At 62.3% G+C, this 27053-nt stretch overlaps 2 protein-coding genes and 1 long non-coding RNA gene across 12 annotated transcripts in view; 2 read left to right on the forward strand and 1 right to left on the reverse strand.

The window, feature by feature from the left end:
• The window catches only part of GLB1L2 (galactosidase beta 1 like 2), a 45766-nt gene extending 38696 nt beyond the window's left edge, over positions 1 to 7070 (forward strand). Inside the window, 1 exon segment of the mRNA XM_067751648.1 lies at positions 6800 to 7070. Coding sequence (XP_067607749.1) covers positions 6800 to 7035 — 236 coding nt within the window. The 3' untranslated portion in view covers positions 7036 to 7070.
• Positions 926 to 27053, reverse strand: B3GAT1 (beta-1,3-glucuronyltransferase 1). 10 transcript variants are annotated; one of them, XM_067751642.1, is made up of 8 exons: positions 26724 to 27053; positions 18609 to 18757; positions 9904 to 9960; positions 9594 to 9740; positions 5557 to 6191; positions 4825 to 5121; positions 3965 to 4065; positions 926 to 2878 (listed from the first exon to the last, which is right to left on the reverse strand). In XM_067751642.1, exons 4-7 carry the CDS (start codon positions 9703 to 9705, stop codon positions 3979 to 3981), a joined length of 1131 nt encoding a protein of 376 aa, XP_067607743.1. In that variant the 5' UTR covers positions 9706 to 9740; positions 9904 to 9960; positions 18609 to 18757; positions 26724 to 27053; the 3' UTR covers positions 926 to 2878; positions 3965 to 3978. The 10 variants fall into 10 exon arrangements, with proteins under 10 accessions (XP_067607743.1, XP_067607740.1, XP_067607738.1 ...); XM_067751639.1 differs by having other exon boundaries at positions 9868 to 9960; positions 18609 to 18700; positions 26724 to 27051; XM_067751637.1 differs by having other exon boundaries at positions 9868 to 9960; positions 26724 to 27051.
• Positions 18955 to 22721, forward strand: LOC137231086 (uncharacterized). Its single transcript, XR_010946391.1, has 4 exons — positions 18955 to 19637; positions 19982 to 20166; positions 20297 to 20466; positions 22157 to 22721. It is a non-coding gene; the product is annotated as an uncharacterized lncRNA (long non-coding RNA).

Consider the following 27053-nt stretch of genomic DNA (forward strand, 5'->3'; position numbering starts at 1 on the left):
CATCTCAGGCTGCTCCCAGGCCGCCTCTGCCCTCACTCGGTGTGGAGGCCTCGCCCACGGGCCTTGACAGCAGTCTCCACACTCGTTCTCTCCCACGTTCATCCCCGTCGGGGCTCCAGGAACCACTGTCCACTCACCTCTCCTGTGAGTGTAACAAGCACATGACCCCAAACTTACTGTCACGTTGTCCCCTGCAGTCTGCCCGGAGCAGTGGACACAGTTCTGTTCTGTCTTGGGAACTCGTGGCTGTACTTGCACCTCACGTCCAGCCCATCAGCAAATTCCTGACCCGTGTCCAGAGCCCGCCCGCTGCCCTCTCGTCAGGGCTGCGCCTCGTCCGACTCACCGTTGTCTCGGGCCACCTGCCCGTGTCCTGTTTGTTGGCAATACAGGAAGCGAGCGCTTCTAAAAGGCCGGTTAGACTGGGTCCGTCCTCTGCTGCAAACCCTCCGACAGCCTCTGTTTCACTCCCTAGCTGCAAGCTTCGCCCTGGTTCTGGAGCAGAGTGTCTGTGCCCCCTGCTCCCACGTGTGACCCACCCCCCACCCCCAGAGAGCTGCCCTCAGTGGCCTGTTAGCTAAGCGCTCTCCCGCGGGGGGAGCTTCTCTTTCCTGGACCCAGTTCTCCGCACGTCGGCTCGGAGGCCACCTGGCCAGGGGGGCCTTTCTGACGGCCCAGGTGGGATGCCAGCACCTCCCCAGCTGCACTCCGCCCCGCTTGCCTCATCCGTCACCTTGGAACTGATGACGGTTGTCGGAGCACCCTGGCCCCGAGCATCTGTGTCCTCTCCGGAGAAGGCAGCCCTGGGCAGGCAGAGCTCTGGCCCTGTGCTGTGCCAGGAACGAGGCGTGTCCCCCCAAGGCACCTGATAGTACAGGTTGGACGGTTAAATGAATGAGGAAAACTAAGACAGGGCTGAGGAGGATTAAGACTGTTAAAAACCATATTTGACTTTTAATTTCAAAACAAATTAAATACAGTTAAATTAAAACAGACCCGATAGTGCAGCTTGGGGGCTCCACCTTCCCCGTCTCTGTCCTCCGGCCCCCACCCCACTCCTGTACAGGGGGGAGCAGGGAACACACTGCGTTTGGAAAACAAACTAGCCATGGACCCAGTTCTGATTCATAGCAAACTCATTCCCAGTGAAGGCGAAAGCTGCAGTCCATTGGGTTGTAATTATAAATAAACACACGTGCAGCTAAGAGAGGGTATTAGGTGAAAACAATAGAAACACCATCTGCCAAAGAAAAGAGGAGACCATGTTGTCGTTACCAAGTTTCCTGAAACGAGCCCTGGGTTCCGGGCCAAGGCGGCCCGAGCCCAGCCAAGCCGCCCCTGCGTTTGGGGCTGGTCCCGGCGAGTGAGGCAGAGTAGTGCCCTGCATGAGTTCACTCACTCGACGGTGCCCGCCCTCGCCCACCCTCCCTTCCCCCGCCACCCAGGTGGTTCTCAGGCAACCATGGGTGTGGGACGTCCTGCAGGTGGCTCAGGGCCCTCAGGGACATGAGCCCTCCCTCGAAGGTTTCGTGACTATGCTGAGGAGTTAAATCCACTTCAAAAACAGGCAGCCGATACTCCGTGAATGTTAGGTCGCTGGGCTGCGGCCCACTGCCCACCCACCCATGCACCCAGGAGTGGGCTCTCCATGGCCCGCAGACCCATCCCATGAGTCTAAGTGGAGTAGGGGCTATTAGCGGTTAAAAGTAAACACCTGTTCAGCGGGCTCAGGCCCTTCCTCTGCCTCCACAGGGGAGGAAAATTGTGCTTCCAACGCTCAGGAGTGTGAGTGGAGACCGGCGGAGGGCCGGCCCCGTCGGGAAGCCAGGGAGACAGGCACCTCTCCTCCTGGCTGAGGGCCGCACACGGTTCCTTGTCTGGGGCGGCCGGGCGGCCGGACATGAGGCCGGCTTGCTCTTCGCGCCCCCAGTTTAGGGAGAAGGGAGGTTTTACTTCCCACTCGGTGTGTAAATCGCATGGTTTCCAAAGCAGTGTGTGCTCAGGTATCCTGCCCTCGGGGTCCAGATCATCTCTGCCCCCTTCCTTAAACCCCTCTGCTAATCCAGAGTCCCCCAGCCAGGGGCAGGGAGGAGCCCTGGGACCGCCCGGGCCCCTCCTCTCTCCTCCTGGCCCACCTGCTCCCTCGAGCCCCTGAGGCCTGTGGTTCTCATGGCTCTGGGTTGGGGGCTCCTGCTTCCCCAGTCCCAGCCCAGGCAAGGGGCCCGGAGCCCAGTGGGCGTTGGGGAGGTGCCGTGTGGTCTATACCCTGTGCTGGGTGGAGGGCCCACCTCCTTCCTTGCGCTGGGACAAGAGCCGGGGAGGGCGCTCTGCTCCCTCCACGAGGTTGAGGTATGGGGAGAGCAGCCCTCTGGCAGCATGACTCCCCGCGCACAGGGCTGGCCGCCTGCCGGGAGCACAGACAGCCTTACGCTCCGCAAGCAGGAGCCAGAGGAAAGCCGGCCGGAGGGGCTGCATCTCCTCGGAGCAGCTCGTTCCTGATGCCGGGGGTGGGGGCTGCTTGCCGTCTTCCGCAGTCCCTGGCCAGGTGTCCTGTGTGGTCGTGGGGCCTCGAGGGGGAGCTGGGGAGCCCTCTGCTGGACTGCTGGGGTCTTTCGCCCCCTCCCAGCCTGGCATCACTCCCGGGCTTGGGGCCCATGGTGTCTGCCCCGGCCGGCCCTGCCAGGGCAGATGGAACAGAACAACAGGTCTGGGGTTTCTGTGCTTTAGGGTCTCCGTCCTTTGTCCTGGCATCAGGCTGGTCTCTCTGAAGGCCCCAGAGTAGAAAGGAGGGTGACGGCGATTCCACAGGAGTCCGCCTCGGAGGGACCACCCGCGTGGGGAGCACAGGTGGCCAGGAGCAGGTCTGAGAAGGGGGCTCCTGTGACGGGGAGAAGAATGGGGGAGGCGTGAGGGAGCCGCTGGATCCTGGGCCCCTGAAGCGTCACCCAGGGGCTCCGCAGAACCCACCCCCGGGTCCCACTGAGAGGCCCGGAGCGGGAGAGGCAGGGAGTGATGCTCTGTCCCGACACAGTCTCAGTGGCAGCGACTGAGGTGATTTTCTAAGTTCAGGGGACAAGATAAGCAGACCCCCTGCGGTCCCCTGTGGGCAGGGCCATTGCCCAGGTGATACAGAAGCTTCAGCCTGACTCCAAGGCCAGAGGACAGAGGTGTGTCCCACTGTCTGAGCTCCCACCTCTGATGAGATCACAGAGAAGCTCATAGAAAATTCCTGGCTTTGCCAATCACCTGGCACAATTCACTTCAGCTTTACTCCACCTCATTCCTTTGCCTCTAAAACACAGATGGAGCCTGTGACCTACAGCAATACAGGGTTTTAACCAAATAAAGGGACTTCTCCGGAGGTCCAGTGGTTAGGACTCTGCGCTTCCACTGCAGGGGGCATAGGTTCGATCCCTGGATCCTGCATGCTGCGTGGCTTGGCCAAAAAGAATCAAACAAATAAAAATAGCAACACTTAGGCAGGACTTATTATGTGCCAGACTGTTCCTGGTGCCTCAACAACCCATTCTGCAGATGAAGAAACTGAGGCCTACAGAAAGAAAGGTCAAACCGAGGAAAGTGGTAGCTTGGGAGTCAGGCAAGGCTCCTCGGTCCACGCTTTCACCAGGACGGAGGAGGCACCTGCAGGAGACAGAGCCTGGGCGGGTCCACACAGCAGCGCCTCATAAGGGGACTGGCTGGTGGCCAGGATAACAGTGGTGATGACAGGGAGCTGTCACCAGGCGGTGCCTGGAAGGTGAGGCCTTCCAAGCAGCTGGTGGAAGAACCACCCAGCCACGGGGGGAGGCTGGCTCCTGTCGACTTCAGCTATGCCTCCTCTACTCCACGGGGCATTTGCTCTGACCTTCACGATTAAAGACTAAGAGGAAAAGTCTTGGCAGATTTACTCTGCATCCAAGCTTGGGTGGCCCGCCCAGTGCGTCACCTGCCTGCATCCCCCTACCTGTGTCCTGGGGCTCAGATCTCCACCATGGGGTCAGTGAAGCCTTTTTTCCCCTCGTTCACCAGCACCGGCTTCTCAGTCCGTGTGTGCCAGACCAGGATCTGTGTGTTCAGAGACGTGAGACCACATGGGGCAGGCCCCTGACCTCGCCCTCCCACCCCTGCCCCCTCTCCTTCTGCCCTTGTTCCAGCAAGATTTTCTCCATTGTTCTTTATTTCTACCTACGCCCTCATTCTTGCTTTTTGTACATAGGCTGCATTCAAAATATCTGTTGGAAACAGAAAGTCTACAGCTACAGAAAAGAGACAAACAGGTCTCAAGGTTTCCTCTTGCTTCTCATCCTCCCCTGCATTTCTTGATGGGTCCAGAGGGAGAGAGAGTTCCGGGACCTTCAGCTCAGCTAAGTGACAGCCCAGGCCCTGGCTGGAGAAGTCCAAACTTGAAGCAGCGTGTGTGTGTGTGTGTGTGTGTGCATGCATGAACATATGTATACGTGTGCCTGTGTTGTACATACGCACACCCATGTATGTTCCATGCATGCATGTGTGTATGCGTGCACATGCATATGTATGTGTGTGCCCGTGTCTGTGCATGTGTGTGCACACATGGAGGTGTGTCTGGCAGGAGGGTCGTGGAGCCCAGCTGCTTCGAGGTGAGGGAGGGATTCAGTCCTGGGCTCTGTCTCGCCGGTCGCCCCTTCCTGCTCCCCCACCTGCCATCACCGTGGCTCCTGAAGGGCGATAAGCTGCCGTCTTGGGAGGCTGTCTGGGGCCCTATTTCCTTTTCCCTGATCTAGAGGGAGGGCTTTGTGGGCTGGAGAAAGCTTGCATTGCAGCTGTCAGCTCTGCTGAGGGGCTTACCTTGGTGCAGTTGGCCGCCTTGGGCTCCAGGTCACCGAGGGTGACAAGTTCTCGCAGGAGGCTGCTTTCCTGGTAGCCTCCCTTCACGCCGCGGAGCTTGAAGTAGGCCTGGCTTCGCTGCAGGATGAGCCGCAGGTTGACCGCAAACCCCGCCATGTCTATTGCAAACGGCCGGTGGGGGTCGAACACAGTCTTCCAGCCGACCACCTTCCCGGCCCCATTGACCCTCGGGGCCTCGTACCGAAGGCCGCCGACGAAGGCTACGGGCCACACGGACACCCGCCTGGTGCTGCGCATCTACAGAAGGAGAAGGGTCAGGGCGCCTGGGCGGGGATGGGAGTCGGGGCACCCGGGCTGCTCGGGGTGGGCATCTGCGGAGGAGCACGCCTGGGCTGTGGGCAAGGCCACCCCTCCAACCAGCTGACACTCGCCTTGTCACGTGACCTTCCCTCTTTGTCCTTTGCTGCAAAACTTCTGTCTCCCCAATTTAGAGTCTGAAATGACTCCTTCCCTTCCCCCCACACTGTCGTGACTCCCAGACCCGGAGGACACTCAGAGAGTCGACAAGGAACCCCCTTTCCCTGTCCCCCCACTGGAAGCCCTCACGCAGACAGTGCCCGGAAGCCAGGGCTGCGGCCAAGGCCGATCTCCTCCCCCTTCGCCAGCCGGGGCTGAAGGCCGCGCCGGGTCCGCACCCTCCCCGGGCCCCATATACGTCCACGAATCGCGCACCTCCTCGAAAACCTCCAAGCTGTAGGTGTTGTCGTCGTCCGCGAAGTACACGACGCCGGGCTGGCTGGAGTTGCGCGGGAAGGTCTCACGCAGCCAGCGCAGGGCCAGGTTGCGCTGCATGGTGCCCCGCGGGATGCGCGGGTCGCGCGCGTCCCCGCGCAGCTTGTAGTTGCGCGGCGTCTCCACGTGCAGGTGCGTGTAGTTGAGGCCGGTGTCGCGCAGGAGGCGCGCGGTCAGCGGCGTGCGGCGCGGTGCGTCCTCCACCACCAGCCAGTGCAGGTTGGGCACGTGCAGCAGTGTGTTGGCCAAGCGCGTCAGCTCAGCCTTCTGTACCGGGCGGCTGTAGGTGGGCGTCACCACGTGGATGGTGGGCAGCGTGTCGGACCAGGGCGGGGGCCGCGTGTACACGTACTCGGTGCGCACCACCTCCACGATGTCGCGGTCGGACATGCAGTACTCCCTGGGGTCCACGCCGGGTGGCGCCTCGCGTCGGGGATCGCTGCCGTCATCTGCGGGTTGGAGGGGGGGCGGTGTGGGCAGCTCCGCAGCAAGTACCTCGGCCCCCCCGCCCCATGCAGCTCTCCTCTGCTCCACCCGCGGGAACGTCAGCGCATCCCTGCCTGGGGCCCTGTGGGCTGAAGTTGGTGGTCAAGGCTGCTTGCCTGACATCCTCCCCTGGGTTCTGCTAGTTGTGACTCCCGAGATGACACAGAAATAACCTCTCCCTCCTTCTCGCATTTGACAGCTCTGTAGCTATTTGACGGCAACTGGCCAAATTCCAAGATTGCATCCGCGGTTCGGGTTTTATGTGACAAAGTGTCCTCTCCTTACCACCCTATACCCTTCACACCTGGCCAGAGCTGACTGCACTGCCTCGCACCGGCTGGGGCTGCAGAGCCCCGGGCACTGCCTCCCATGCCGGAGGGCAGCGTTAGTGCTGTCGTGGCTACAGCACACCGTGGACCCGGGAGTCTGCGGTTACCTCGCCCCGATTTTTCACAAACCCTGGAGTCAGTAACCCCGGGGCTTACTGAATCTTGGTGCAGAGTATCTGATACTTAACTACTGCATTTTCTTCTAGGGTGTTGCCCATAGCTGGCAAGATAATTCTGAACCCTGTGCCTGTCGTCGCTGACTTTATTCTCACATTTGTGCAAAGGGGCAGAGGGTGGAGACCCATCTCAGCTCTTCTGGGGTTTGGTGTCTGTCTCCTAATCTGCACTTTCCGGTCACACTCTTTCAGCCACCTGGAACCCTACCTGCCCCACACCCAGCCATGTGTGCCCATGTGTCCCCAAGGACCCCAGGAGAGGCGTGTGTGAAACCTGGCAGAGGCCTGGCCTCTGTGACACACTCACAGGGATGAGAGCCCCTCTCTCCGGAAAGCACCCTGCGCCCGCTGGGGCGGCTCTAATGACCAAGCTCTCTCTTGCATCCTGGACATTCTCCCCATGGGCAAAGCCAGCAGTCCTCTCATGAGGGGAAATCAGCCTATGGGTATTCTTTTTTTTTTTTTTAAATGGTGTTGATTCATATCTTTTTAAAAAAATTTTTACTTTAAAAAAATTTATTTATTTAGGCTGCGTTGGGTCTTTGTTGCTGGGCGCGGGCTTTCTCTAGTTGCAGTGAGCGGGGGCTACCCTTCATTGTGGTGCGTGGGCTTCTCATTGTGGTGGCTTCTCTTGTTGCCTAGCATGGGCTCTAGGGTGCTCAGGCTTCACTAGTTGTGGCATGCGGGCTCAGTGGTTGTGGCTTGCGGGCTCTAGAGCGCAGGCTCAGTGGTTGTGGCGCACGGGCTTAGTTGCTCCGCGGCATGTGGGATCTTCCCGGACCAGGGCTCGAACCCATGTCCCCTGCATTGGCAGGCGGATTCGTAACCACTGCGCCACCAGGGAAGCCCCCACGGGTATGCTTGTTCTTAAAGAGTCCCTTCTCTCTGAGGTGTGTCTTCCTGTTTGAAAGGCTGTGGGCCCCTCACTGCTCTCACACCATCTCAGCAGGAGGTGGCAAGCGTCAGAGGACTGACCTAGGGATCTGAGTGCCTGGGCTCAGACCCTGCGCCACTCTGTACTAACCATACGGCTGTGAGCAGGGTGCTTGGCTTCTGGTGCCTCAGTTTTAGAAACTGCAAAATGGAGCCAATACCTGCATCTCCTTTATCGAGTTGCATGTGGGTTAAAGGGCTCGTAACTCTGCCCCGAGGCTCACCATCCCTGGTAAGCGGCCCTGTTCCTCATGGCTTCTTGCAACTATGGAAAGGATGGCGTGAGTGGTTACCTGCAGGGGGCGAAGTGGGGTCCAGCCAGCTGCCGCCCCCTCCCTCCTTCCCATGGTTCTTGTTAGCCTGGGTGCTGGCGTGGGGTTGGACGCTGGGCACCGAGGGGCGGGGACACACGTGCTCCCGCCTCTCAGGGAGCTCCCAAAGGCCAACCAGACACCCACGACGAGACACACAGGGGTAGTGGGAGCCTGCGCCTGGGCCGTGGGTGCAGGGTCGGGAGACTAGCGCAAATGCAGGTAGCCAAGAGCACTTGCAGGAGGAGTTTTGGGTCAGACTGTGAAAGACAACAAGCTTGAGGAGAGCAGCTTCTGACCAAGGTATAAGTAAAGTTTAGTTTATCCTGCCGTGAGTAAAGTTTTGGAAACCAAGGCCTGGGAAGGACACTGAGAGTCCCTCTCCCTCCCTGTCCCTTTCTGCCACTCAAATCACCCCCCCCCCCCCCCCCCCCCCCCCCCCCCCCCCGCCGGCGGGTCTGTGCCCTGGTACATTCTCCGCGCCTACGACAGGGCTGGGTCAGGGCTTCTGCCGCCTTTGGGTCCTAAGGCCTCCCTAACTTCCTTTGCTGCTGCCTTCGTTCTGTCTGTCTTGGCTGCTCTGGGGAGAGTGGATGCCAGTTCCCTGTCCTCAGGCAGGAAGGGCAGTGCTGAGCGAAGCAGCCTGGCGTCTCTGACCCCAGAGCCCTGCCGAGAATGGAAGCCACGTGGTATTATGTCCCTTTACATGTGGTAAATGTAGTGATGTGCTGTTGGGTGACAACTCTAAAATGATAAGCGCCAGGGACTTCCCTGGCGGTCCAGGGGTTAGGGCTCGCACTTGCACTGCCAGGCCCCGGGTTCAATCCCTGGTCGGGGAACTAAGATCCCACAGGCCCAGCAGCATGGCCACAAAAAAAAAAACCCACAAAAGTAAGCACCAAGGAGAGGTGCTGGATTGGGAGGACAGCTCCAGGTGCCCCAGCAGGCAGTGGGCGCTTAGCCATCTCCAGCCTGGCCCTTCCTCACGGAAGCCTCAGGACCCACCGGGGCTGAGCAGGCCCCAATGTGTAACTGTGGAGCAGCCCAGCTTCAGACTGTGGCTCTTGGCCCTGCCTGCACCCGAATCACTGATTCCCAGCATCCCCCCACCCACCCCAGTCCTGTCAGCTTTCTCCCTGGGATGTGCCTGGGCACCTCTGTGTTTCCTCAGGCTCCCCGGGCTCCCATGGGAGAAGGGATCGAACAGAGAGGGGGGAAATGTGGGACTGGAGACTGGCCATGAGGGGCAGGCGCGGGGGGATGCACACGTGTACGGGTTTGGGGCATAGGGGGCCCTGGTGTGAGAGGGAAAAGCTCTGGGCTGGGAGCCAGACGAAGCCAGTTCTAACCCGGCTCCGGGGGACTTGCCTCTGTCCAGCCTGTTTTCAGCAGGTGGCACTGGATCAGGGCTTCCTGATCAGGAAAAGAGGAGCGAACAACACACTCGCCCTGAAAGGTTTTAAACAACGCAGACCGGGAATCCTGGCCACCCACCCCTGAGCCCTCCCGGGTGCACGTCCTGGGAACAGGTGCAGAGTTGCCCCGTGAGTCTGTGCCTGTATGTGTGGCATCATCAGAGCCCCAAACGGGCTGAGACCCCCCCGCCCACGAGGGTACGGTCATCAGCCTGGCTCGTCCTCGGTTCCCCAGCTACCGAGCGGGTGAGAGTCAGGACTCCAGAAGCCCTGGCTGTGGTCACCCCATCAGCAAAGCCCGGCAGCTGGGGCCGGGCGGGGGCTCACCCTTGTGTGCGGTGAGCAGGGGCGCGATGGTGCTCTGGTGCCACACGGTGACCAGCAGCGTCCAAGGCAGCACGATGAGGAAAATCGCAAGGATGTCCCGTCTCTTCGGCATCTCCAAGGCTGGCTGGGCCCACAGCTCCTCGTTACCTGAGCGACGGCAGCGGACGGCGGCGAGCACAGGGGAGAAAAGAACAGGAATGGGCTGGGTGGGCCAGGCACGGGGCAGCGGGAAGCTGAATGCTGGCCAGCAGGCCTGACCACGCTCACAACCCACCCATTGCCGAAGCAGGTCTGCGGAGTCCGGCCCTACCGGAGTCTGGTGGGTGCTGCCTTCTGAGGTGGGTCAGGAACCCTGCGGGGTGGACACCTGCAAGAGAGAGCAAAGGTGGCGGCCAGAGACCTGGGCAGAACAGGTCCCCGCTGGCCGGCTCGGGACGCACAGCATCGTGTTTTCAGGGTGGAACCTGGCTTCTGCCAGTCCGTGGGGTGCGGCCAGCCTCTGTCCTCACAGGTGGCGGTGGGTGCTGTCCACTCAGGATTCAGACACACCTGCCTGGGTTTAACCCCAACTCACTTCTGTGCCTCAGTTTTCTCATCTATGAAATGGGCGCCTTCAGCACCTACTTCCCAAGGCTTCTGGGAATTAAATGCGTTAACACCCGTGGAGCCCGTGGGCTGGCACCAGATGGACACAGCAAGCGCTCGGAACGAGTCAGCAGCTGTGATGGTCGCAGGCTTGTGCCCAGGTGGTTATTTCACAGCCTGGATTAAGGAGTGGACCCGGACACGATCTATTCTTGCGAAGCCCCCGCGGAGGTAGGGCGGAGGCCGGGCGCTGCAGCTGGGCGTCAGCCAGGAGACGTGCTCCCGGTGGGGCTGCCACGTCCCGGGGAGATGGCACTCAAATGGCAGCAGCAGGGGCTCCGGGAGCTCCAGGAGAGGTGCCCTGTGGGTAGAGTTCCCCTCTGGCCCGGCTGCCCACATGCCAGGAGACAGGCGCTCAGCCTCCGGACCGCCATGGAAACTGTCACATCCCAACGTTCACCTTCCTCCTCACTTCTGAGCTGAGTGCCGTGCAAGATGCAGCTGGGGTCCACAGGGGGAGGCGTGAGGGAGGACAGCCATGGGCGGCCCTGGCCTGTCCCAGTGTGTGGGCCACCCCAGTGCCCAGCACCGGCACACCGAGCCCCCGAGGCCGCTCGCTGCCCACCCAGCCCCCCGCAGACGCACATTCGTCTCCCGCAGAGCTGAGAGCCAGGGCTGAGCAGGATCTGGGCTCCCGTTTTGGAGGCAGTGCGTCCTCCTCCTTGCCTGGTCCTCTCTCTGCCAGCAGTCCCCATGCCTGGTGCAAGAACCGTGTTGTCTTCCAGTGACAGGCACTGCGGTCTCCCGGGGTGGCCCCGCTGCCCCTGCCACCCCTGGCTCCACAGCCTCCTTGGAGTCAGATGGTGCACGGCCTGCCCCCCTGCCACCGGCGTTAAACGGTGCAGGCACAGAGCAGGGAATGATCCTGGGGTGCGAGCTGTCTCCTCCACACTCCTTGTCGTGGCCCGAGCAGGTGGGAGCCCAGAGTCCCACCCAGGATGCCTGTCTGCGTCTCCTGTGCTGCGTGAGCTCGTGCTACATCCCCGCCCAGCCCCTTCCCTGCTCCAAGGCCACAGGTAGGGCTGCGAAGGGCTGAGCTGGGGCCTCAGTTTGGCGGGGCTGTCTCAGGCCACGTGATGGGGGTCAGAGGCGCTTCCAGTAGGGCTGGCTGGGAGGTCTCCTCTGGTCCTGTGATCGCCTTGGAGCTTTCCCAGGTATCCTGGTCTTGGGGAGGCTCTGGTTCCGGCGGGGAAGCCATGGGGAGCTGGCCTGCCCTGGCACTCAGGCAGCTGCGCTGGGGCAGCCTCCAGCCTCCGGCACCTGCCCCTCCCTCGGCCGCCCGGGCTGCAGTTTGAGCAAAGAACAGCTGGTGGGGAGCATTTGTGGGGCCAGAGATGCACTTGACACTCCACGTTCAGTCTTCCCAACGCCTGGGCCGCAGGCGCTGCCCTCGACCCCTTCCACCTGGAGTTTGCAGAGGCCGTGAGGGTCCGCATCTTGTCCAAGTCACCGTCGGCATGCAGTGGGGCCAGACCTGAATCCGGGCCCTTTGGGTCTGAGCTGCATCAGGAGCTCGGGAAGGAGGGTCAGGCCCCAGAGCCCCTTCCGGGAGGCCCCCTGCAGGGCCCAGCACCCCCCTGGGGGGAGCAGGAGGGGTACCAGGAGAGGAAGGGGGGCCGTGGACGCCAGGGCCTTGGAGGGAGGCTCTGATCCCATCCGCTCTATCTGGTCAAAACTTCTATGAAAGAAAGGGGGTGGGGCGGGCAGAAAAGCTCTAAAAATAAACTTAGCCATAAACCCAGTTGTGCATTAATTACTCTGGAAGCCATTACGGCTTGCAAACCCCATAACTTTAATGGAGGCTATTATAAGCATAGCAGCAAAATCAGGGAGCGAATTACCAGGCGGTTATGAAGCAGAGCAGGGAGAGCCCCCAGCCTTGGAGAGCACCAGCTGGCCAGCAGGGGGCGGGTCTGAGGGAAATGGGGCCTGGGCTTGGGCGTCAGGGAGCAGAGGCCTGGGGGGACCTGGGCTGGGAGCAGCGGAAGCTACCCCAGACCCAGAGGCCCAAGTGTGAGACGGGGCTGCAAGGATGACCACTGGCCTCGGCCCACTTTTCCCGCCTGGCCCTGGAGGGGTGGCGGGCAGCCTGCCTCTGGTCCAGGCTCAAGCAGCCGCAGACCCAGGGCCGCCCTGGGCCCTCGGTGGCCACGGGCAGAGGAGTCAGTGCAAAGATGGAGGAGGGGCTCGGCCGCACCCGGAGCCAGGAGGAGGGGTGCGGCAGGGAGACTGCGGTGCTTGAAGCGAGGTCCTGCCGGCGAGAGCGAGGGTGGGGCCCGGTGTCCGCCGAGGCCAGGACTCCCCACCAGCCACCGCAGTTCGTGTCCGTGACTGGCCCCCGCCGCCCAGCCCCTCAGCAAGTGCAGACGGGGGGCCTCGGCTGGACACAGACAAGGCTGCGCCGAGGGGCGTGTGAGCCCCATGGGACGGCACAGGGGACGTGAGGGGGCGGGACAGTGCTCTGGCTGCTGCCCCCGGGGCCCCTGCTTGTCCTCCTCGGCCTCCACCCTCATCTCCACACACAGGGCTGGACTGGGAGGTTCTTATGAAGTTTCAGTTCTGCCATTTTAGCACCTTGAAGTTAAGACAGGGCTCTGGTGGGAAAACGGGGTCGGGTGGCATTCAAGGCCAAAGTCAAAGCAAGAGGCCAGTGTAACAGCTGATTCATGGGCCAAGCAGCCCTGGAGACTGGCCACATCTGGGGAGACCTAGTTATAGGAATTTGCCTATGGGTTTTAGGGTGTCATGGGTTGTGAGAACCAGGGGGTGTCTGGGACCCAGATGGGGGGCTCCGATGTGTCCAAGGCTGGGCTGTAGCCGGGCAGGCTGGACAGGAGAGGCTGGGCCTGGGGAGGCAGGGCCAGGGCAAGGTTGGCTTCCAGGCTGGACGATTCCAAATGCATGGATAGGCTGCCTCCTGAGCTGCAGGATTCAGACGAAAACCTCACCCGCGTCCCAGTACCTGCGGAGGAGGCTGGTTTAATTCCATTCAGCAAATATTAGTTCAGCATCGGTGGTGGGCAAGGCCCTTCTGGATTCCCTGGACCACACGGCAGCAGGGAAAGGGGCTTCACACGGCTCCGTCCCATCCCTCAGGGAGGTGCTCCGGAGATGGCGTGTGCATGTGTGTGGCGGAGGTCAGTTTCACACAGACCACTCCAGCCCTCGCCTCTGGAGCAGGATAGGAGCCGTGGTGCCCATAAGCCCGGGACGGTGGCGGTCACAGGAGGCCGCGGGGTGAAGAGTCCTTCGAGGTGATGCGGACACTGCACGTGTCCCGACAACTGCACGATCAGCGGTCCTGTCCCCGACCACACGCTCTTCACTGGCCAGCGTGGCACTGCCCGCTTGGGAAGCGGGGCTGAGGCCTGTCCTGGGAGTTCGCCACCCTCTGGGAGTCGCCCCGCTGGGCACACCGCCTTTGGCCTCAGCGACGACTTCTCGGAAGTGATCCAAGACCTTGGGACACTCGGTGAGGAACCTGCGCCGCATCCTTTAGAATTGTTATGTTTCCCACCAATCTTCACCTCATTTGGAGAACGTTTTCCCTAGACTCGCCTCATGGAATCTTCTGAGAGCATTCAGCTTAGTTTTCCTAGGAACGACACATTTCTTTCTTTCCAGCTCGTGTTTCTTGGTTTATGTCATATTCCGTGATGATGAGAACAAGCAGAAACTGTTGCAAACAGGCTGGGAACCAACATTATGGACACTTGGATCACTGACCGCCAGAGGGGACCCCCAGCCCCCTGAGGACATCAGTCCTGAGTCACTGGAGGAGAGGTGGTGAGGAGAGCACTGCCGTGCCCGGGAGGAAAGAAACGGGCCCGACACCGGGAGCCTGAGTCCCGCTGGGGCCGAGCAGATGTCAGGGCCCGGGTTATGGGGGGCCGGGTGGTGGTGTGAGAGGACGGGCGGGGGTGCCAGGGGCTGCAGGAAGCAGGACTCGGGGAGGGGTTAACAGCAGACAGCAGGCGGGTGCAGTTAGGGCTCCAGTTCTACCCTCCAGCCCCAGACAGTGCCCGGGAGGGAGGCTGGACGCCGTCCCCGAGAACTGCAGGGGCCCTAATGGGATCAAGGGATTAGTATTGATCCTGCGGCCGCTGCTCAGGACAAGCCAGATGCCAGAGCTAATCAGCTCCTGTCCAGTCAATCCACACTCCATTAACTGGCCCCAGGCCTCTCCTCCCTGGCCACTGCACCCACACCGGCTCCACGGGGGAGGGGGCAGGACACGGGGGCCTCTCCACCCACCATCTCTGTCCACTTCCTGCTCCTGTCCCCACCACACGCAGGGGACTGGACACAGAGGGGTCCACAGCTCCTTCCACCCACGAGGAGGGCGTGATGCCCAGGAGGGCTCAGGGTTGGCCCTGCAGCTCACAGCCCTGCCCTGGGCAGGTGGGATTCATTTCTTCATAAAGCCGGTCCTTTATCTCCACAGCAGCCTGTGGGGCAGGCAGGGAGGTTTCATACCCATTGTACACGCGAGGAAACCGAGGCTTGGAAGGGCCCAAGGTCCTGGAGTCAGCGGAGCTGCTCACATCCAGGTGCCCCATGCACAATGCCCCCTGCCTGCAGGCCGGCCCCCCTAGGGCCACCCCAGGAAGGGGCTCCCCAGCGGGCTTTCACGGTGGGGGCTGAGAAGGAGGGGTTCTCGCCAGGAGGCCAGGCCCCGCTGGGGCAGAAGGACGTCGGCTCGGCTCGGGCAGAACAGCTGTGGGTTTCTTTCGCCCGAGAGACAGGAAACACAGCTCATCGGTCGTCTGTCTGAGGTGGCTCCCTCGTTTTCTTTCTTGGTTTTTCAGATATAGCCTTGGGATCAGGTTTGGATTCTTAGTAAAGAGTGAAAATGGGGGTCTGGTCTGCATGGTCCTCCCTGCATCACTGCAGGAATTTGAACGGAACAAGCTATCAGCACCCGTGGGTTTACTGGAGTTCCCAAATCAGCGGCGTGGTCTTTGGGCAGAAGGGCGTCCACTCGTCCCACAGCCTCCCTGCAGGAGGGCTTCACCTCGGGGGTTTCCTGCTGCTGCTCTGGGCTGGGCCCGGAGCACATGGGTGACCCGCGGCTTGGCTCAAGGTGGGGACAGCGACCAGAGGGACACAGACCGGATGGAGAACTGCACCGTCTGACAGTGGCCAGCTGGGCCGAACGCCCCCTGTGAAGAGCCACCACGCAGAGGGTCTTGGGGTGGCCGTGCAGGGCTGGGCGGGGAGGGCACCCAGCAGCGAGGTGCTGACGGGAGCCCTGGGCAGGCGGGCAGAGAGTGGCACGGCCGCGGTCCTCCCCTGGTGGTGGGGGGGCAGTGAGGGCAGGCCCGGCTCTGCCATCTGTGGACTGGGGAGCGGCCCCTGCATGGAGTCCAGCTTCTGGCCCTTGGCTTGGCCTGGGGTTGGGGGAGGCTTGGTCTTGGCAGGAGCTGCCTCCCCGACCCCCTCTTCCCCCTTCCTCCCTGTATCTCTGTCCCTGCCCCCTTTTGGCAACCACGCCAGCTTTTAAGAGAACGTCACTGTCCCCAAGACAAGCACCCCTGTGTTCTCCCGCGGCCGACCTGTGGTCACGTGCTTACAGCTCTAACCACCCAGTTCTCTTCCATCTCCACCTTCCGTGGGTCAGGAGCCCAGCCGACGTGCGGGGTCCCCTGCGCAGGGGCTCCTGGAGGGCTGAACAGGCGCGCTTGCTTCCACGCCCGGGGTTGGGGGGCGGCAGAGGCCACTGCCCCAAAGTCACAGGACCGTGGGCGGCACTGCCCTCGGCTCCCTGCCCCGTGTCCTCAGCCAACACGGTCACCCACGCCCTGGGACAGCAGGGAGGGCACCCGGGGCAAGTCTGCCGCCGGGACGCGTCCTCCAGGACACTGTGAGACCACAGGAGGGACAGCCCATCACCTTGACCACGTTCTCCTGGTCACAGGCGTGTCCACACTGAAGGCGTGGACAGCGGGCGTCAGAGGTCACGGGGACACCTTAGGGCCTGTCCAGCACAGCAGGGAGGCCAGGTCACTTCCCGACCCCAGCTCCCGTCTGGCCACGCAGCCGGCACACCCGAGGGGCTCCCCGTGGCCTCCCCCTCCCCCTGCCCGCTCTGGTCTCAGTCTCCTCCTCCAGCCTGGAGCTGTTCTGTGTCTGGAATGTTCCATGGACACCTTAAACACAAAAGAGACCCCACCGTCGTCTTCCTCCCAGAGCAGCTCCATCTTCCTCCTCGTCTCGGCGGCCAGCACAGAAACCCCGGGCCGTTCCCACTGCTCCCCGCATCCGCCGGACCGTGCCCGGATGCTGGTCCAGGCCTGCTCTTTCCTCCACGGCCTCCCATCGAGATCTGTCTGCACAGCCCACCTCACTGCCTGGCCCGCCCCCCTGACGTGCCCTCCCCAAGACCTCCTGAGTCCCCCTCCGTGGCATCTGAGGCGCTCGGCTGTGCTGCCTCACCCCCCACTAACTGCATCCTCTCTGCTTCCCTTCCACCTCCTGCCACCACCGTCCCTGACCCCACGTCCAGCCCGGCGCCTTCCCTCCCTGCAGCGCTCGTGAGAGCTCTGGACACTGGCAGACCTGCCTTGGTCCATCGGACGGTAACTCCCCTCCCACCCCGAGGTCTGGGCCAGCCCCAAGGCCGAGTCCAGAGACCCAAAAAGCAAGCCAGCCCGGCCCTCACGGCCAGCATCCCCTCATGTCCTTCCTCCCTGTGGCCTCTGACCCCCGCTGCCCCCTTTGCCAGGCCTCTGCCATGGCCCAGCGTGGGGGCCTGTGTGTCCCTGGGCCCGCTGGCTGCCACGGGGTCCTTGCCCTGTGGAGCCCCGAGTACCAGCTTCGTCACTGTGCCCCCACCGCCTGCCCGCTTGACTCCACCCGACTGGCCCGACGGCAGCGGCCGCGGCACCTGCTCTCCCTCCTCCTGGACGTGGAACTTGTAGTTTCACTCAGGAGTGTGGCTGGGGCCGAGTCCATCCTGCGAGCTCCACGGGGCCACCTTCTCTGGGTGACGTCACAGGGCTGCCCGTTCACGGCTTCACACACGTGTGCATGCATGTGTGCTCGTGGCCAGCACCCTATCTGAATGAGTGCACACGTATCTGTGGGCCCACGCGTGGGTCTCCAGTCAGCCAAAGATGAGCTCTTGAGCTGACCCAGGTGGGCTTCTTTGTGCCCGCAGCACGATCCCGGGGAGCAGAGGGCTCCACTCGCGGCTCCTGGGACCGTCTCCCTGCCCCCCGGCCTGCCCCCCGTCCTCCCGTGCCACAGCTAAGCAGCACCGGCAGGTAGGCCGCCCTGGCACAGGCCGAGGCCCCGCCCGATTCCAACATGGTCACAGCAAACGCCCTGGACTGAACACGCCAACCTTTCCCGCCAGCGCCCAGCTTGCTGCGTCGCCCAGCATCCTGTGAGGGGTGGGGCAGCTTGGGACACAGTGACACCCACCGGATCAGGCCAGTGCCTGTGGCGGCAGGAGCCGAGGGCTCCGCAGATTCTGATACGAGACAGACGGCGGGGCTGGCGCACTGGACGAGCAAAGCCAACAGCTTCTAGTGGACCAGGGCGGCAAGAGCCACCGGGCGGCTGGGCGGGCCTCCCCTCCTGACCGGCCGCCAGCATGGGTGGGAGCGGTGCGCTCCCTGCCGAGGCTGAGGACACCAGAGCTCAGAAGACGGTGGGGCCCTTGCACCCTGGGCTCCGGGAGCTGGGGTGGTGCAACCGGGTCTCCTTGACCCCCCTCCACTGGGGAGGCCCAGGGAGGCTGAGAAGGGCCCAGGGCTGCACTGCCTGGGGGGTATGGAGTGCTGGCTGCAAGGACGGTCCACAGCGTGGAGCCTGGCACAGGTCCTGGGGACCCTGGCTGGCCAGTGAGCAGGGCATGTGGTCTCAGCAAGGCCAGGGGACCAGAACTAAGCAGGCTGGGTAACCTGGAGGTTCTGGCCCTGGAACTGAGGGTGTGACGCCCGGCCGGGCCAGGACGGCTGTGCAGGGCCATGGGCGAGGCTGGGATTCGGATGCCCTGGAGGGGTGTGAGCGGCCGAAGGCAGTCTGTCCCCACTGCACCGTCCCCTGCCCCCGGGCTGTGCAGCCTCCATTTCCTCTGGTGCTGATGGCGAGCGGTTTGGGGTGGGGTGCTGACCGGGGGAGACCACCTGGAGCTCTGCGCCCCCGGCCATATCCCTCCCCCTTCGCAAGCTTTCCCAGGCCTGAGCATTCAGCGTCCACACAGCGAACGGCCAGCCCGCATCCTGCGAGAGCTTGTCGGTTTTCGTGTCTGTCCGCAGCCCCCAAGCCACGGACTCCTCTGGATCCACCCCAGGCCCGGGCCAGACACGGAGCAGGGGCTGCACCAGTGTCCCTGCGACTGAGTCCCTTCTCGGCGACTCTTACCAGGCCACTCTGCGATCAAATGAGGGGTCCATGGAAAACACTATCACGGCGCCTGGCCCACAGGGAGCACCACGAATGCTGGGCGACGTCAACTGTAATAGAAATTATAGCAGCAACCATGTTGTTTGAATCCAGCCGAGTCCAAGTGTCTGGAAGAGAAAGGGAAGCCAGGGCACCTCAGCTCCCCCCGGGTCAGCACTGACCGGCCTCTGGGCAGTTCTTCTAGCAGATTCCTCCCTCCCAAGGACAAGGCTGTGCTGAGGAGGGTGGTCCATGGGGCGTGGGCTCCGCGGCGGTGTGATGAGCGGGATGTCCGGGCTCCTGGCCGCGGGCTGCCTGCCGTGGGCTCACGCAGCTCCCTGGGTGGGCACCGCTTTTCTGTTCCTCTTTTACACATTTGGAAACTGAGCTGGGCCTGCCCTGGTGTTGGGACACCTTCCTGTCCCCCCGCATTAGTCCTGTGTCCCTGCCCAACCTCCAAGATTCACATCCAGGGCAGGACCGGGGATTTCGGAAGGTCAGGGGTCCCCCGTCTCTCCTCCTGTCTCCAGAGCTGTCAGAGCTGCGGTTCTCCTCCTTCGGGCTGAGCTTGGGGGTGTGGGACCATCGACCCCGAGCTGCCCGTTTCATGCCCTTTCCCCCTGGAAGCAGGTGAGGGCTCCCGGAAAGCTGCTCTCACCACCTCTGTTTCCTGTTACTCCTGCCGGGTCCCTCGTCCCCCCACCCCTGCGTGTCACCTGCTCCCACTGCCTGATGAGAGACAGTTCAGGGAAAGTGTTGCAGGAGGTGCAGGGGGTCCAGCCCAAGAAGGCCTGTGAGCCCGAGTGGGCAGCACGTGCTCTCCCTGAGAGGCATGACGGATGGAGGGTCCCTAAGCTCGGCCCCCAGACGGTAGATCCCGCCGACACTCTGTCTGTTTTACAGGCCGTGCACTATACAGCCGGCAGCAGGGCAGCACGACGGCTGAGACGGGGCTGAGCACCGCGGAGCTGCGTGCAGAGGGGCTGGCCCTGCACACAGGGCTCCTGGGTCAGCAGGGCTCCCGGCCCAGGGACAGGCTCTGCGAGGAAGGGTCCCGGGTGGGGTTCTGGAGGGAGCAGGGCAGGCGACCCCACCTGGTGCCTCTGCCTGGCATGCTCTTCCCTGGCCGGGCTCCTGCCCCACCTCTGGGCTGGCCAGGCACACCCTCCTGGGGACGGTCATGAGGGCTGGGCTCTAGGGACACGCGTTTAGTACTGGACAGGTGGGGGAAAGCAGGGCTCCATCCTCCCTGCTCCTCATGGCACCTGGTACTCAGAGCACAGAGGCGTCTGCAGCCTCCCGGAGGGAAGGCCAGTGGGGAGACACCACTGTTGACCACTTCTGCCCCACAGTCTGGCATCAAGTGACCCGCCAGCCTGATGACCAGGCAGACAAAACACATCCACACGGTGCGATCCAGCCCGAGCGAGGACGAAGCCCTGACCCCTGCTCCGACGTGATGACCCTGGAGGACGCTGCACTCAGGGAGGGGCAGGCGCAGCCCGGCTAAGCCCATGTGACCCACTTACAGAGGCGGGTAAGTGGTCAGACTCATAGGGACAGAAAGCAGAAGGGTGGCTGTCAGGGCTGGCGGCGGGGGGTTGAAAGGGTACAGAGTTTCCAGTTTGCAAGATGAAAAAGTTCTTTAAGCAGTTATCCCTGCTTAGAGACAAGACATGAGGGTCACAGAGAGGTTAGGCGATGGCCCAAGCCACACAGCTGTGCGTGGCAGAGCCAGGATGTGAGTTCAGCAGCCCACGCTCTCAGCGCCTCACTAAACCAGCTTTGCAAGATGGAGATGGATGGTGGCATGACACCGCGAACGTACTTAATGCCAGTAAGCACTTAAAAGCGGTTAAGATGGTACATTTTCATTTTACTTTACGTGTTGTTTTTTTTTTTTTAACTACAAAAACGAATCTGTCAACCAGAAGTTCTGGTTAGATGGGTCAGCAATGACCCATCCAGACACCAGGGGGGCATAAGAGGGCTTTCCTTGCAGCGGGGCTGGGTGGGCACCTGTGTGTGGTCCCAGTGCGTGGCCCTCCTGCTGGCTGTCACTTGGGAGCGTTACCATGAGGAAACATGCACAGGGCACGCCTGGGGGACGCAACCCCAGGGGTTCCAGATGAGCTGCTAGGAGTGAGCAAGACGTGGCCGGAGGATGGAATGCACACACACACACACGTGCACTCACACGCATGCATGCATGCACACGCTGGAACACACAGGCACGCACACGCAAGGCAGCCTGCTGGGTCTCCAGCCTTGGGTGTGGGGAGGGGTGGAGGCTGGAATGCTGGTTCTCGGAGGGAGACTTACAGGAGGGAGAGGAAGTTAATATCGGCAGGTGATGAGTTAGGTGAGTAATGCTTCGGCTTTAGTTCAGAAGCTTTCTGAGGGAAAAAGAAAAGCACCTGCTCAGAGGCAGTACGGCAACCCAAGCAGAGCCGCCTGGGAGCAGAGCGGGCCCAGGGCCCAACGGGCAGCCCCGCTGTGAGCCGGTCCGTCCTTCTGCTCCGTGCTGTGCGGGGAGGGCTTCCCCGGAGGCCTGGTGTGGCCACTCCACTGGCCGCACCTTCCAGTAACTGGGCCTCCAGGGATGCGGCCTGACACCCCAAGTCCACTCTGACCTCCAAGGGCATCGGGTCAGTGACGGGGGAGGGGGCTGAGGACGAGCCTGGATTTCCTCAGGCTGCAGAGGCCGCCCGGGGGACCCCAATCAGCTAATGGGGACCCAGGGCTTCGGGATTGGGCTGAGTGGAGCTGGGAGCCCCCAGAACCGGTCTCGAGCCAGCGAGGGCCCCGATGGCTCACCCAGCCTGAGGATTTCCAGGCTGACCTCACCCCTCTGGTCAGAGTGTGCAAGCACATACCACGCAGGCTGATGATTCACTGGTTTAATCAAGGTTTCCAGTGTATTTTTAATGCGTTGCCTGTGGCCTGAACCAGCTGACCTTCCCTGGGGCCCTGTCAGGATGGTTTAGCTGGGTCCTCCTGGGCCAGCTACCATGGGAGGAGAGCGAAGGCCTGTGCCGGCTGGTGGGCGAAAGGAGCCCGGCTCTCAGGGTGGGCCTCTTACCCCGAGCCTGGGGAGCTGCTCCTGTGGTCCTGCTGCCTGTCTCTGTCCTGCCTGTCTCTGTCCACAGGGAACCTGAGAGAGGGAGGGGTGGGCATTGGGAGACTCAGGTCACAGTCTGGGACAAGGCACTAAAGTGCTGTGTGACCTGAAACAGGAGTGGACCCTCCCTGGGCACCGGCTTCCTTATCTGCAGAAAGAAGGAAGCACCTACAGCCACAGAATCCTAATCCCAGGCCAGGCCGTCTGCTGGCCTCAGCGCTAGTCCATGGCTGCGGATGCGAATTCCTGCTCCCAGATCCGTTCCCTCTTCCCTTTGCCTTCTCGGCTGGTGGGCTCCCCACTCCTGCCTCCTGCTCCTGGGGCGTCCATCATGGAGAGCTTACCAAGGGAAGCGGCGTAATCGCGGTGGGAAATGTTCACATGCTTCATGCTCCTTTCATTTCAGATGAGGAGATAGAGGCTCCTGAGATTCTGTCACCCAGAGAGCGGCCGACACAGCTGGGCCTGGAACCGGGCTCAGCCAGCTGACCGCTAATCCCGTCTGGCCCAGGGCCCCTCTCGCTCCGCTGGACCTTAGGTCCAGGGCTGGGAGCCCAGGCAGAGACCTCACGTCCCCACCGAGATGCTGGCGGAGGCCGGAACCCCATTTGCTCCTTTTACCTTGAACACACGGGGGCTAAGGAAATGCTCTTTGGTGGGAGGTGCGTCTGCTTCCCTGGGGATCTGGCAGTGTTCATCTGCAAAGGCAGACACACACCCCACCTCATTTTCTGTCCCCGGAGAGTGGTGCAGGGCTTATTAGCCGGCCACGCCCCCATCACAGGGGAGGAAACCGAGACTCAGGGTGGCTGGGAGACGGAAGCAAGGCCACACGCTGGGCCCCTCGGCACGCCTGGCACCAAGTAGGCTGTTCCCTAAGTGTCTGTTAGGTGAAATCTTAACTAAATGAGTAATAAAAAAAAATTGCTAAGCAAAGCACTCCTCACGTTTTAAGTGAGTAACATGATTAACTGTAATCCTCATTCCTGCCTCACAAACATCCTGTTATCCCTGCTTAGAGACAAGACATGAGGGGCACAGAGAGGTTAGGCGATGGCCCAAGCCACACGGCTGTGCGTGGCAGAGCCGGGGTGTGAGTCCAGCAGCCCACGCTCTCAGCGCCTCACTAAACCAGCTGTGTAGAGCCCGGAACAACACTTGCCAGGAGAACTTGGGGACGCTGGGCACATCCTACGTGCATCCACGCCATCCAGTATGGTGGCCACAGGACACGTGTGCTACTGCGCTCTTGAAATGTGGCTGGTGTGGCTGCGGGATGCCACCAGGGAGGGAGAGCAGCCGCCCCACGTCCAGTGTTGGGCTCTAAGGCTTCTGAGCGCTGGTTAAATGAACAGCCCAGAGTCCTGAGCCTAAAGACACTCATGGCCTCCGAGGACAGATTGTTCGACTACTTCACGCAGAAGGAAGCAAGACGGGAGAGGAGTGAGGGGGAGGTGACCGCATGCGCCCAGGCTTGCATGGGGGTCAGCAAGGACCCGCAGACCGGGTCCCCTCCTAATACCCACAGCCCTGCCCTCTGGTCTCTGCTCCCCCTGCTTCCCTCCCCCCTCCTCATGAAGCAATAATAACGGCTCACGTCTTCTACCTGCAGGGCAGGAGAAACCCTGCTGACAGCTCTAATACTGCAGGCAAGGCTCATCGCCAATCCAGCCAACTCTTGGAGGTCCAGACTGAGACTCCCCACTTTTGGGCTTATCGGTGGCAAAGCCCTAATCCCTGCCAGGCGCTTGGCTGGAAGGCCGCTGTCCCGCTGTCAGCTGGTGTGCTCAGGGAGTACAGATTCATTTTAATATTGGCTGAAGCTAAACCTCATTAGAAAAGTAAATTTGCTGTAGCTGCGGAAAAAAAAAAAAGCAACCCACACAGTCCTTCCTCCTAAAGCTAAACCGGAAACCTGATTTGATTTTGGATTGTTTGACGCTTTACGTCCCCAGCACTGGCCCAGAGCCTGGAACACAGTAGGTGCTCAGTGAATGTGTGTGGAAGGGGGCTTTTGAGCGACTTCCGCCCACTCTGCCAGCTTCTAGCACGGATACCAAGAGGCCACCGGCCTGGGGTTCTCGTCAGTTGTGTGGATTTTTGGGGACAACCACTGTCTGAGACGTGCAGTGACCACACTGACCACCAATTAGACACGGGACCCATGTTGCTGCCATTCGGCAAGGAGACACCAAGCATGTCTCGATGCAGAGGCATGGCAGGGGCTGGACAAGCCCCAGAGTCCGGAGGCGTGGGAGTCTGAGGGGAGAGCCGGCAACAAGGCCAATGTGACCGGCCCCAGAGTGGGCCAGAGAATTGCTACTCCAAATTCTAGAGCCATCCAGACCCCAGAAGAAGGTGGGGGGAGGTGAACGCAATGCAGATGTTACAGTAACATCCACCGAGCACTTCACCTACAAACAGCCTGGTGGGAGAGGCTCCTGGATTTATGGGCCTTTGGGAAACCAGGGCTTACAGGGCTCCGCTTTTCCCGAAGTCCACCCAGCTGGTCACAGAGGGGCTGAGGCTGCCTCGGCCTGGCCAAGCCTGTGCCCTGCACGGCACTACCTCCCTGCCCCCCACCCCACGCTCTCAGCAGGGTCCCCAAAGGCCTTCTGGCCTGGAGGTGCAGGAAGGAGGTTTTCCTTTTCCTTCTCCCCAGGTGCTGGATCCCCCAGAGTCCACTGTACCCCGGGGCCGGGAAGGGTGTGGGGCAGGCACCAAGAGATGGGTCTCCCTGAGAGTCCCAGATCTCACAGCCTGTCCCCCTTCTGCCTGAGGACCTCCCTCTGAACCCCACATTCATCCGAGCCTCGGGAAGAGCCCTCCTCAGTAGGCCGTCCCCCCTGCTCCACGGAGGGCCTCCTGCCCTGGCTGATGGCTGCCGGGGGGGGGGGCATCCTGGAAGGAGGCCCGAGGCTGGCCCACCCGTGCCCCTGGGCCCCCGTCATCCGTGCCTCCGTCTTTGTCTGCTGTCTCTCGCACGCTTCCCTGCCTGCCTCAGGCTCTCAGATTCTCTCTCTTCCCCAGCCCTGCCCCTCTCCCCCTTCAGTTCTCAGCAGAGGGGAGTGCTCAGGCCTCTCCACCCCAGCTCAGGCCCTCCTCCGGCCAAAGCTGAACCAACACGCTCCCTGATCCTAGAGCCTGGCTCGGGGCAGCTCACCCTGCCGAACCCGCCACGCTTGCAACGCTCCTGCCCTGCCTCATACGCCGTGCCACGACCAGACAGGTACAGCCGCCCGGGGCCCCTCACCCCTCGCCCTTCAAAACTACAGTGGGAAAATGCAGGTCCGTCCAGAGGCCCGATGCCGGGGACAGGGCAGGCCCCACCGGCATCTTCCTCTGGAGCCCCCGGTCTCTGCCTGTCCCCATGCTTCAGGTGGACGGTCAGTGCCTGCTGGTCCAGAAACCTCTGTGCACGTATTCAACCCAGCACCTGTGAGCCTCCAACAGCGTGAACAAGGAGGGATCCCCCAGCATCTGCGGGTCAGGTACAGAAACGTGCACAGCAAGCCACTCGGCGCCGGTGCTGAATGGGGCACAAATCCATCAACCCTCCCTGTTCCATAACCGGGGCAAGCCTTCCCGCTCCCATCCAAAGGGGCACAGGGGAGTGCATGCAGCTCCAGAAACTTTGGGGGTGATGGGCATGGACTGGGCACAATGGATAGTCTCTTTGAAGGTCTCACGGGGAAGGGTCTTTGTTCCAAACAAAGGAAGGGGGGGACTTGACGTTTGGCCCAGTACGGGCAGTAGCCGTCACCAGCTAAGCAGGTTTGGGAGGAAATGTCTCAATCTCTGTGGTGAGGGACAGAAGGCAAATCTCAGAGGACCCTGGAGCCACCGTCCTGTGAAGCCACGCGCCCCACGACGCCAGTAACTTACGCAGCTGTGCCCCGTTTCCACACAACCACACTGGAGGTACCACAGGCTCTGTACTGGGACATCCGTGCCCAGTCCTTTGAACTGGTACATGTTGCACAGCCCAAGCTCCCGATGGGTACCCCACCCAGACTGGTACCCACGCAGGTAGGGCTGTCCCCACCAGCCTGGGGCGACCAGCCGTCCGCAAGGCTGGCTTCAGCGTCCAGTGCAGAGAGCTCCCCGGAGCCCCTGAGACCCAGTTTCTACAAGAATCCAGGCAAAGGGTGCCCAGCTGAGACTAGGCCCGGCCAGGGGAGGTCGGGGCAGGGGGGCCGGTTGGGGCCTTGTTTATGCATCTGTGTCTGGGTGGGTGCGGTCTCTCCGACCTCAGCTGCTGGGTCCTGGGCTGTCCCCAGGCACAGTTTGATCCCTGGCCTCCTACTCCAGTCTCTCCTGCCTCACCTCTCTGTTCCTTCTCAGAAGTTGCGGGCTCTGGCTTGGGAGGGACTAGGACCCCAGGCCGGAGCCCGGCGGCGGAGGGCGGGTGGTGAACTTGGTCGTGCCTCCCCCGCCCCCTGCACTGTACGTCCTAAGGACGCTGGGTCCTCTCAGCACCGCTCAGCCCCTCAGCCTCCCGGCAGAGCTTCAGAGACTTAACTTGCCAGTGGCTGGAGCCTCAGAGCTTGGGGACGACGCTGGGGAGCCGCTGCGGCGGGTGCTGGCCCCCGGCTCCCGGCCACCGGGAACCACCTGCTGAGGTGGGGAGGCAGGAACCAGCGAGCTAAGAGCCCGGCCGGTTGTTGGAAACTGCCGAGAACCAGCTTCCCCTTCCCGCCGGCCCGAGGAGGGCAGGCATCGCCCAGGTTTGGTTTCGCAGCCCCTCGGCGGCGGCAGCGCCTTCCGCCCCGGCCGGGTCCCCAGCTGGCTCTCCAGCCGCCCCACTGCACGCACAGCCATACACGCGCGCGCACACACACACACACACACACACACACACACACACAGACACACACACACACGGGCGCGCGCAAACGCGCCCGGGTGGACATGGCGCGGGGACCGATGCGGAAGCATAAAGGGGCTCTGTGCGCGGCAGCGGGGGCACTGACCTGCGGCGGCGAGTCCGGATCGTCCCCGGCGCGCTCCATCGCGGTGGCGGCCCCTACGCGCCGGCCCCGGCGCCCCCAGGCTGTTGGCCCGGGCCGCGCGCGCCTCCAGCCCCGGGGGCTCTCGGGTTGCGGGCCCCCGGGGGCCCCTTCATCGCTGCGGGGTCCGCGCCGCCCGCCGCCCCGGCCCGGCCCTTCTGCGCTCGGCGAGGCGGCGGCCGAGCCCGGGAGCGCGCGGGGGGCGCGGGGCGGGGAGCCGGGAGGGGAGGCCGGGGGCGCAGAGAAGAGCGGGGCGGGCGGGCCCGGGCGCAGGGCGGAGGCGCGGGCACACCG

The sequence above is a fragment of the Pseudorca crassidens genome, chromosome 9 (assembly GCF_039906515.1).
Source record: "Pseudorca crassidens isolate mPseCra1 chromosome 9, mPseCra1.hap1, whole genome shotgun sequence".
NCBI classification, from domain to species: Eukaryota; Metazoa; Chordata; class Mammalia; order Artiodactyla; family Delphinidae; genus Pseudorca; species Pseudorca crassidens.

Excerpts from the sequence above, each read along its gene's own strand:
- B3GAT1 (XM_067751641.1), bottom strand. Across the intron at positions 5,122-5,556 it reads GCTTGGAGGTTTTCGAGGAG|ATGCGCAGCACCAGGCGGGT; the intron begins GTGCGCGATTCG and ends CTCCTTCTGTAG. Across the intron at positions 4,066-4,824 it reads AGGCGGCCAACTGCACCAAG|ATCCTGGTCTGGCACACACG; the intron begins GTAAGCCCCTCA and ends CTGAACACACAG.